This window comes from Rhizophagus irregularis, chromosome 21, assembly GCF_026210795.1.
Source record: "Rhizophagus irregularis chromosome 21, complete sequence".
Taxonomy (NCBI): Eukaryota; Fungi; Glomeromycota; class Glomeromycetes; order Glomerales; family Glomeraceae; genus Rhizophagus; species Rhizophagus irregularis.
Genome location: NC_089449.1, coordinates 632,370 through 644,747, shown reverse-complemented (window position 1 = coordinate 644,747; position 12,378 = coordinate 632,370). Strand labels below are relative to the sequence as shown.

General features: G+C 26.6%; 1 protein-coding gene across 1 annotated transcript; it reads right to left on the bottom strand.

Annotated features, from left to right (window-relative positions):
* Positions 1 to 10,014: 10,014 nt before the first annotated feature.
* Positions 10,015 to 11,067, bottom strand: OCT59_013571 (uncharacterized protein; the record flags this gene model as incomplete). Its single annotated transcript, XM_066141608.1, has 1 exon — positions 10,015 to 11,067. One exon carries the CDS (start codon positions 11,065 to 11,067, stop codon positions 10,015 to 10,017), a length of 1,053 nt encoding a protein of 350 aa, XP_066001734.1.
* Between the last annotated feature and the right edge of the window lie 1,311 nt (positions 11,068 to 12,378).

Here is a 12,378-nt window from a genome sequence, read left to right as displayed (position 1 = left end):
AACATCTTACCAGAAAATTTCTTTTTTTGTGTTAAACTTTCAGTACAGGTAAACAAAATCATGGAGGTGCATTTTTTTTTCAAAATTCATTTATAATAAAAAGATTTATTGATTGTTTTTTTTTTCATTTTTCTTACTCAATATTATTATTTCATAATATAATAACCACTTTATACAAATATTTAATAATACTGTTTGTAAACACTACTAAGTAAGTGCTTTAAAATGTATTTTATCATCATAAGTGAACAATATTACTTAATGTATATAATATATAATAATGGATAAAGACTCTTATTATCTCTTATTATTAAAATTAGTTATAAAGAATATTAAATAATAAATACTACTAAAAGAAAAAAAATGACTACTAGCTATGATATTAATAATTATTAAATTCGGTGAAATGAAATGATTTTCGGTGAAATAGCCCCGACTGTGAATAAACTGAACCCTAGATATATATCATGATATTCTATTTCCACGTGATTTGATACTGCCGCCTACAACTAGTAAGTAATAAAAGACATTTTTATTTAGTTATTACTTTTATTGTTTTCTGCGTTGTAAAATGGAAGAAATGATCGACATCACAAATCACGTGAATGTGACATTTTTCTGCGGTGATACTGGGGAAGTTTAATTTACTTTACATTTTTACTGTACATACTAATTATATTAAATTTGAGCATAAAATGCAAATATGAATTTGGATTCATTTTATTCGTGTATTATTTCCATATACAAATTCTCAAGGTAGATAGGTAAACTGTACTGTACGAAAAGTTAAACTGTAAAATCGATCAGTACAGTACAATGCTTACACACATATATATATAAGCACTGTACGAAAAGTAAAAAAAATTCGTATCATACAGTACAGTTTAAAAATTAAATCACGTGATTGAAATATAATTTAACTTATGAGAAAACTTAACCTAGACCGAGGGGTTTAGGCTTCTTATCTTAAACCTTGTGGCACAGCTGATCATTATCAGCCTCATTTGTTTATTTTTTTTTTTCACAGGAAATAAACGCTACGCTCACTCTCTTTCTTACACTGCTCTTTCATTTGTTTTTTTCTTTTATATTATTTTTTTTTACACAAATTATTTTTCTTTTTTTTTATATTAAATATTTTTTTATTACCATTATTTTCATAATAGTGTATATTAGAACAATTAAAAAATCTTTTTTATCAAAATTTTAAATCTAATAAATAAAAAGTGTTTTTTCTTTAATAATTACGCTTTATTCTGGTTTCTTTGAGTTTTGGATTAAAATTATTATGTATTGTTTGAAACTTCTTTCAACTAAAGTTTGTGATTTTACTAACATGTACGTGCTTTTTGTAGATATTCATGGTATAATTTTAGCACTTTGATTAAATTAATTATAAAATTGTTTGAATACTCATATTTACAAATTTTCAATGGAAATTTGTGAAGTATTCTCATTTTAATAATGGTATTTTTTTTTTTAATACAAGGTTATTTTGTAAGGAGAGAATAAATAATAATATAATAGATAATTCTTTACCCAGTTGTCAAATATCTCTCAAATCTTTTATTTTAAGAAAGCGAAACTTAATAAAGTTTTTTTAATATATGAATGATTTACTTATTTATAAAAATAATATTTGATAAATATTTTTAATATTTGGTTTAGTTTATTTTTTTTTGTCATAAAATATTCCAAGAAAAGCGCTTATACTTCTTATCTCATTGTGAAATATTTCTATAATAAAAAAATTAATTTAAAAATCTTGAAAAATTTCTATAAAAGTGTATTAGCGTATAATGTATTATAAAAAAAATTTATGAAAATTTTCAAAGATAAAAATGTTACGCGCGTATTAATGTATATATTATAAGAAAAAATTTATGAAACTTCAGTTTTTCTAAGACGAGTTACGCGTGTATACAGTACATCGTGAAAAAATTTCTAAGATAAATGTTATGCAAAAATAAGTCTTGTCCAATGAATTTCGGTGGCTGATTGAACCAATCATATTTCAAAATAATTTTATGTATAGAAATTTTTTTTGTTATAAATATACTGTCAAACTAAAACTAAAAGCAATACAAAAGTTTATTTATATTTTATTGAATAGATTAACAGTTAATCCGAAATCAAAAATTTTATAGTTATTTATGTTTAACAGTAAATGACATGAAGATAACCTAATAACTGAATAACAATAAAAAAAGAATTACAATGGTAAAAATGTACTGATAAATAAACAATAATAGAAAATAAAACAAAATAATAATAATAATAATAATAAATAATTAAAGAAACATAAGGGAATAAAGTGAAATAAAGAGAAACAAAGGAATAAAAGGAAGAAAGAAATGAATCAAGGAATAAGATAAAAAGTAAAGAGGTAGAAAAGGAACAAATAAATAAATAAAGGGGATAAAAAAGAAACAGAAAAAAATGAGAAAAGAGACAGAGGAAATGAAAAAAAGACAAAGGAATAGAAAGAGGATGAAAAAAAAAAGATCAAGAGAACTGAACAAAGGGAATAAAAAAGTAAGGGATAAAAAGGAGAATGAAGAAAAGAATGGAAATAAAAAAGGGAAATGATGATTGATGAACAATAACAAAACCATAAAGCTTGAAAGAATGAAATGACAAAGCCCATAAAGAAAAGAATTAAATAGGGTTAGTAAGAAACAAAATATAAGAAACAATAACAAAAGAAAAAGAAAAAAGAAAAAAGAATTCTCTAGAATTATTTCTCCTTTCCCCCTAAAAATTGGGGCTCTGATATAAATATACCTAATTTTTATTTTTTATTTTAAAATAAGTGTTATTATGATAAATGCATATCTTGAATGGATTTTTTTTGGCTAATTTTCAATAATCATAAACAAATTTCCTAATTCTTTAATTCTCAGGAATTTACACAATCCTAATTACCCCTGAAAATCACCCTTTTTGGAATGAAAACTGATTTTCAAATTATTTATATCTGTCGATGCATGTGATAATTTTGGTTGAGAATATCTATAAATACTTGTTTTTTCTTACATTTCTTGGAATTATAATTCGCCATTTTCAAAATGGTGTATGCAGTTATATTTGAATAAACATAAAAGAATACGTTATAAATATAACTGATCTATATTATTTTTTGAAAGTATAATTAATTGTATTGTCGCCATTTTCGAAATGGTGTATGCAATTATATTAAACAAAAATGAAAGAAAACCCGATAACCGGACGATAACCAGACTATAACGAGACAAATAAAAAATAGATGAAAACTGGAATAGTATTGATGCAAACTGTCATAGTTGCCAAGACTTTCTCCAATATCATCAGGTTTTCTAGTAACGAGTTTTGCGGCCTTAATTTTGTACTACTCTAGGCGCGCTATTTCGAGCCTTTCACGGATTTATTCACGGAAAATGTAAATAATTTGATAAATTCCGTAATATAAGGTTATTAATTCCGGAGATATGAACCCTTTACAGAAAAAAGATGGAATATAAAAAACGGATTAACTTTTTTTACAGGGCAGGATTAAAAATTATTCTCTACATAGTTCTTTATCCGCATTATAGGTTTCAATTTCCTTCTTGTTTATTATTTCCGTATCAGGTATGCAAAGTATTTTAAAAAGTATTTAAAGAAGGCTTGTTAATCAAAATCATAAAAAATTTTTTGAATTTCGAAATGACGTCTCTTTTTGCAGGAGATTATTTTTTGGTTATAGTTTTTCTTGTCTTTGTTGGTAAGAAATATTTATTTATTTTTTTTTTTGGAAAATCAAATGACTAATATTTTAAGGTGTAAGTATTTTTATTGATCAATAACAATTACTTATTGCGCAGTGAAAACCATTGATATCCACAGATGCTCACATAGAAATTTTATAATAATTTATATAATATCGAACGTCACGAGTTACAACCTTTCATTGACGCAAAAGTATCGGACTTGACCCGTGACTCGGTGCTAACTTGATAAAATATGTGATCGACAACGGGTCAAGATGACATCCCCAGAAGTGCCAAGTCTGATACTTTTGCTTCATTGACTTAATGAGTGACGTAGCTAAAAAAAGGAAAAGTCTGCACCCTAACCCGAATCAAGTGTCTTTGTTTTTTGATATAAATGAAAGTTGTTAAAATTATTCATTTACACATAAATGGCCAGGCAAAGAAAAGTACATCTGTACATGTGATTTCATTCCATCATAACTATACAAATATTAAAGAATTGCCGCAGAATTTGCAAATTAAACAAAGAAACATAATTAAACGGATATTTTTAAACCATATTATTTTTTTTATCACAAGAAAAAAACTATAAAATCACCTTCCTTGTTAAATCATAATTTGTATTGTATTTTGTCTTTATCTATCAACAAAGAAAGAAGTTTCATTATCAAACATTCACATCGAATGTTCATTATCGGTCATTCGCATCAAATGTTCATTATCGAACATTCGCATCGAATATATATTGATGTTATCAAGCTAAAATAAAACATAGTATATATGTTGTGCGTCAGATGTCGATTTGCATCAGATGATAACTGCATATTTTAAAGAAGGAAATTTCCACAAATATGAATCTGAACGTGTTGAAATTTTAGCATTATATTTAAAATGTGATGAACTAATTTACTTAGGCAATAAAGGCACATTAAGACTGAAAAATTTTATGTTTAATTATAGCTAAAATTTTGAATAACATTATCTGCGATATATAATTCAGCATTAATGGTATTTACTTGAAATTTTCAGAATATACGCAAATAATTATGGTGCACAGATTTACTTATAAAATAAAAGACAATTTAATTAATAAATAAAAATGTTTACTTATAAGAAACTATTCAAAATTGGCATCTGACGCGCGTCAGCTGTCATCTGACGCAAATCGACACCTGACGCACAACATATATATAACAATTATAACTAATATAGATATAAATATTTCGGCATTCAAATTATTTATCGGAGAATTTCTTAGTTTATTGTAAATGTTATATGAATATGGTTAATTTGTTGTTGTTCTTTTATATCATGATTGTTTACTAACCTTTTTTATGTATCAAGTACACAAAGAAAATACAGTATCCCTATAAAAAATTTTTATCCGAATATTTCCATTATTTCTCTGTGTCTTCCGTAAAAATTCTGTGAAAATGATACATTCACGAAAATTTCGGGCTATAAATTCCATGAAAATGATACATTCACGGAAAAACATGGAAAGATAAAACATGGATCAGATTTTTTACAGGGTATATAAAGGGTGGCTCAAAACCATAAAAATTCAAAAAATTTTCAAAATGTTTCTTTTTGCAGGAGATTGTTTTTTGGTTATTATAGTTTTTTTTATCATTTGTTGGTAAGAAATATTTATTTTTTGGCAATATAGTTATGGGATCGATACATAAAAAAATCTCAATACATAATACCCCATTGGATTAATCACTTATTCAGCACTTCGTTCAAAATAACTGTTATATTGGGTAAATCAAATTTGATTGGTTTGATCCCAGAAATATATATATAGGGGTCAGGTGATGAAAAAAATTTTTTACTATGAGCTGTACGCATTTTTTCAGGGCCGGAATTATGATAATATCAGTCGGTTACTATAATGGGAAATAAAATTCTGACTGGAATTATCAAAAATTATCTAAAAAAGGAAAGATTTTCATGATTTTTTTAGTTCAAAATACGCAAACTCAAACCTTGACCCTTTTATATATATTTCTGGGTCCTATCCTGGCTCCGCAGGAGCCCCGTCAAATTTGATTCCCAATATAACAACTAACAAGCGACCTTTACTCCTAGCGTTAGTCGTTAGTTATTCGGTTCGAGGTGCCGAATAAGTGATTTATCCTGTGTAACTATACAACTTTTTTAAACTTTTTTTTAAACTTTACCTAAATACCGGATAATTGAAATTATTGTTCCTTTTCTTTTTTTTAGGTATTTAGCCGCACATCTTTTGATAAGTTTTTATTTAAAAAAAAATCTTTTAATACCTGTTCCACGTGGTTAGTGTTTATGTTTATATTAAATCGGTTTATTTATTTTTAATTCCATATTTTCAGCTTATTAAAAATTTATGATAATTTTATTCAGATAATAGATGGTTTTTTGATTATCTTCAACTTCTAAATGAATATGAAGAGCTAGTTTCACCTCGTATGAATAGATTTTCAAGAACACGACAAAATCGAATTATTTTCTTAAATAGAATAATTCGTTACTATCAAAAAGAATTTTCTTCGGAAATTGAAGAGTATTTAGAGTATTTGAAACATGAATACGAAGAACTGCTTTCGTTACACTCTTAGAATGAGAATCATAAAAGACGAGTTATTTTTCTAATTCGGGAAATCCATCTTATTGGGGAAGCTACTTATTTTAACTGTTAATTTATTATGAGATTCAAAGAAATACAATGTCAAATTATTATTGAAATAGATATTTTATGTATTTAGTTAGATATTTTGATTAGTTTATTGGTTAAATGTATAGTTTTATTATTTATGTATATATTAGTTAATTTATATTTATAGTTTATTTATTTTTAGTATAAACAGGAATCGGGAGGCTTAGGTTTTATTTTATTTGCATGTATGTTTTATTAGTTATATTAATTATGTATTATATAGTTATTATATTTATTTTATCTATTATTTCTGTTATATAAAATATATAGTTAATTTTATATAAATACAATGCTATAGACAAGTGAGAACTGAGAAGTAGAACGCTCAAAGTTATTTAGTTTAACATCCAACATTGCGATTGATCCATTAGTTGCCACCGTTGCGATTTTATTTTTTGTGGCTAAAAAGCAACCAGTATAATTACTCTTAATTCCTGGATCAAGCTAGCTAACGGAATTTGAATTGAATCATGATGAAGTAATAATATTCACATCTGATTGGATCATTATGATTGTTTAATCCTTTATTCATGTCTGATTGGATTATTTGTATTATTTCTTATTTTAATAAACCTTCTTCTTAGGCTTAACAGTATTAACACTTGTAAGAAGGATTTTCCGAATTACAGAATGCCGAAGGAGGCAGTAATATTGTTAGAATCCTGGCCGATTGTTAATAAAAACCCTACTAATTGTTTTCCGATTTCATAAATACCTTGTTTATTTTTTTGTTATAAATTATTTGATTTCATAATAATTATTTTTTCGTCCCTATTATTGAAAAAACCATAAAATATTGTTGTTATTATTTTAGGGCAATGATATTTATTACGTAATATTTTAGGGGATGAGGTAGATTTTATATATTATGTGGTTATAAATGGATATTACGTAATAAATGTCACTGCCCTTATAAAATAAAATTTACTCTAATTTATCAAATGTTTAGAGAATTATGCAATAAATATTTTCAATTACTCGGAGAAATATGCAAAAAATATTTCTAAACATCCACTTTATCGTTTTTAAATAGGTTATAAAGAGCACTTCACAGGGATACCCATTTTCTTCAATGTGTTTTTTTGTGATTTTCTGTGAATCGGAATAATAAATATTCACAACATAAATTAAAAAATTGTTTATAATTATAAAAACTCACATTGACTTAAAAAACCCTAGTGTTAATAATCAACTAAGTTGATCATCTGTCAAATGATTTTTTGATATTACAAAATAATCTTTGATTCAAAAATTCCTTAAAAATCACTTCTAACGCAAAGGGGTCAAATCCACCGTTATGAGTTGTAGCATGTTTATCAGTAAGATCTTTATAACTCATAAAATTATTCAGATTTTATAATGATGAAATCTTAGTTACGAGCATGAGATTTTTTTTTTTATTTGTATATTTATATCAAACTTTTTATGATAAAACGCGCTTATCACTACGCCAAATTTGATAAATTATTTACATTAATTATATTACTGAAAGAATTTAAATATTTTCACTTAAACCATACTTCCTTAATCTTCTTCAATTTATAATATTTTTCACCTTTACTTTTTCTTCATTAGTATTATCTATAATATATTTATTTAGGAGTAATTATTAGTCGATATATTGTGAAATATGTCTTAACATTCTGTTCAAATAAAGTTCAAGAATATAAAATTTATCTTCATTTTATTATTTTATAGATTGAGATCTTATCCTTTCTTGTACATTTATTTCTCAAAATATGTACAATTTTCCTGCTGCGGAAAATCACTAAACCCTATTTTTTTCATTTCAGAGTCGTCTTATTTAACTAACTCATCGAAAATTTTTTTTTCGTTTTCGTTTTCAGAAGTTTCGTGTTTTCTTTAGCCATCTCTTATATTAAGCTTTAAATTTATTTTTATCTGGCATAGCACTACTTAAATATTTGATATTTAAAAAATTAGTTAGTACAAAAATTTCACAATTACCCTATAATTCCACTAGAAATTAGTGAAGTCACGTGCAGCTGGATTTTGAATTTATGATAGAAAGTATTATTGAATATGTATATCGGTCAATATACACAAAACCATAATTTGAAATTACGGTAACAAGAAGCGATTTCTATAATTTATAAATTCAATAGTAAACTCATGTGATTAATTTTTAATTAAAATAATATTTATTTTAGTTATCAAAATGAATAAATAGTGTTACATAAATAAATCAAATTACAAAAGTCTCCATAAAAAAATACATCCATCGGAACAAAAATACTGATATAGGAAAAAATACTTGCAACAAACGCCAAGATTTAAATAAAAAAAAATCGGGAGGCGATTTTCAAAATGATGTGCGTCACCTTGATGTGGACAAGGAGATCTATCTGATCCTCACAAGTACTTTAATATAATCGCTAACTGTCTTCAAGATGTTCCTGTGTTCCTGTATTTGCATATTCCGAAATACGTGTTTACATTGGCACAAAAAAAAATATAAAATTACACAAATAGGATAAATTTATATTTATTATAAATAAATATTATAATAGATATATATAAATTAATCAAACTGCAGTAGTAAAAATTATTTATAATGAGTATTGTATAGATAATATTTGTACTACTTACAATATAATAAGAAAAAAAAATGTTCTTTCTCTGAAGAAAAATTCCGCAAAAAAAAGCACTTCTATTCTAAAAGGTATATTGTAAAAGTCCGAAATAAAATATAAAGAAATAATGTATTTACCGCACCCTGCGTTACAAATTTATATATATTTTTATGTTTATCATTTGCCATTTTAAGGGGGGGTGCGGTGTATAAACTAAAGATCGACATAAACAATTTACAAAAAAGGAAGGATGCGTTGTAACGCAGGGTGCGGTAAATAAATTCACTCATATCCCATATTATATATATGAAAAAAATGATATATATTTATTTAGTGATAATATATCTTTAGAGATATATCTTAGTTAATTTAAATATAACCAGCATTACAAAAAAATATAAAACCATGAAAACTAAGAAATTTTTCATAAAAAAAATTGTTTTTTTTAACGTTTATAAATTCTATTTTATGTAATAATGAATATCACTTTCTTGTATTCCCAAAATGGAAAGCGTTGAATGCAAATTTAATTTTCCATTTAATTGAGTTTAAATATATATACACCATGGTTTTTCTCATAAAAAATAAAAATCAAAGATGGCATTTCCAAACAACAATTTTGATAATTCAAATTCATCACTTGTCGCTGCGGCTCTTAAATCATTAACCGGTTTACCCATTATATCACAATCCCAATATTTGAATCAAATACAAAATGGAAATAATAACGCTATTTATCAAAACATAAATCCAGTGTCTCTCCATAGTTCTTATTTAGCTGGTGGGGAAGTACAAAATAATAATGACGATTCTAATCCTCATTATTCTTTGCAAGGAAACGAAAATATCAATCAAGATTATTCCGATTCTCAATTTGTTTCTGATACCTCTTTTTCTACTCAAGAATCTTCTCACTTTTGTTCTGCAAATAATACACAATGTTCTATTGTAAATCCGAATAATTTTATGATGTCTTCTTTACAGCAACAAATTACTCATCTTCCTCAACAAATTTCTCAACAAATATTCCCTTTTCAAGTTTTTCAACTAGCTCAATCACACATTCCTCAACAAATTCAATCGCAATTGTCTCAAATTCAGGTGCAATTTCCTCAACAAATTCAATCTCAGCAATTGCAAACTCTTCACTCGCAACAATCGCAACAATCTCAATTTGCTGAACCGCAACAATCTCAATTTCCTCAACAAATTCAATCGCAACAATCTCAATTTCCTCAGCAAATTCAATCGCAACAATCCCAATTTCCTCAGCAAATTCAATCGCAACAATCCCAATTTCCTCAACAAATTCAATCGCAACAATCCCAATTTCCTCAACAAATTCAATCGCAACAATCTCAATTTCCTCAGCAAATTCAATCGCAACTATCTCAATTTCCTCAACAAATTCAATCGGTACAATCTCAATTTCCTCAGCAAATTCAATCGCAACAATCTCAATTTCCTCAGCAAATTCAATCGGTACAATCTCAATTTCCTCAACAAATTCAATCGCAACAATCTCAATTTCCTCAACAAATTCAATCGCAACAATCTCAATTTCCTCAACAAATTCAATCGGTACAATCTCAATTTCCTCAACAAATTCAATCGCAACAATCTCAATTTCCTCAACAAATTCAATCGCAATAATCTCAATTTCCTCAACAAATTCAATCGGTACAATCTCAATTTCCTCAACAAATTCAATCGCAACAATCTCAATTTCCTCAACAAGTTCAATCGCAACAATCTCAATTTCCTCAACAAATTCAATCGCAACAATCTCAATTTCCTCAACAAATTCAATCGCAACAATCTCAATTTCCTCAGCAAATTCAATCGCAACAATCTCAATTTCCTCAACAAATTCAATTGCAACAATCTCAATTTCCTCAACAAATTCAATCGCCACAATCTCAATTTCCTCAACAAATTCAATCGCCACAATCTCAATTTCCTCAACAAATTCAATCGCAACAATCTCAATTTCCTCAACAAATTCAATCGCAGCATTCACAACCAGTGTTGGCATTGGACTCATTTTAATTGACTTAATTGGACGATTTGGACAATTGGACAATTGGATATAGACCAATTGCATCCAATTGTCCAATTGGTCTAATACACATCTGTTGGATTTGGACTATGACCAACGGTAGGTAGTAAGTAAGTAACGGAAATTGGCTAAGTGAGTAACGTAAAGTTACTAATTTAGGTTAATTTACGTTACTCCCTTAATTAAGGCACAGAACGTAAAATAAAATTTTTTTACCTTACGTTACTCACCATATCTAGCACCACGTGATTTATATTATCAATTTTTGCATATTTATCTTAGTAAAAAATTTATTTTAAAAAAGAATTTTTCATACTATTAGAGTTGATTTTCTTATACCTTTAAATATAAAAGAAAATTGATTTTATACTTTTAAAATTATAAAATTATTTATTTTAAAATAAAATTATTTATTTATAATTTATTAATAAAAATAAAACAAATAAAAAACATAACTTTATTATTTATAAATTAAAAATTAAAATACAGTAAATAAACGCGTTACGCGTAACATATCCTAATATTATTATGAAAATAATTACAGCTCCACAAATATGAAAGCCAAACCCAGTAAAAATAGATCCTTGAGTAATCCAATAGTAATTTATACCTATTAAACAGCTTTACTTATCTCCAAAAGACAATTAACTTTGACAAAGATATCAAAACTACCGTATACTCTAAATTTTTTGTATACAAAATAACCAAAAAATAAACAGTTAATATAGTAGTTATTAGTTAATAACATGACAGGCAGTTTAATAAACAATGTAGATGTGACGCCGCAATATTTTTCCGTTTTCTTGGACCATTATGTCATTTATGTGACCGTTTCGGCCCAAAACGTGTTATGCATGGCTCTATTGCTTATAGTACCGTATGACTTAGTGCTATTGTACTGTACGTAGTCCCATTATATTGGATTAATTACTGTATGTTTCTTTATCAGTATTCTTGGTGCAACTTTTGTTCCATGTCAATTCTGGACAACTTGAATGTTTAGTAAAAATATTGTTGGAAGTGCTACCGCTGTAATAGGAGGATTAGTGCGGGGGTGCTCAGCTGATGCTGGTATTACTAGTATTTATATTTTTGGCTTGATCGCTGCAGGGATTAATTTGTCCCACGTGTGGTTATTTCATTTCTGATTAACGGTTTGTACTTTGCAATCCTTTTTTTAACCGAAAACAAAGAAACATCAAGATATTTTTGCGACATTTTTTTACACCCAGTTACATTTTAATCAACATTTCATGGTTTTAAAAATAAATCACATTTTTAATTTACGTAATAGAT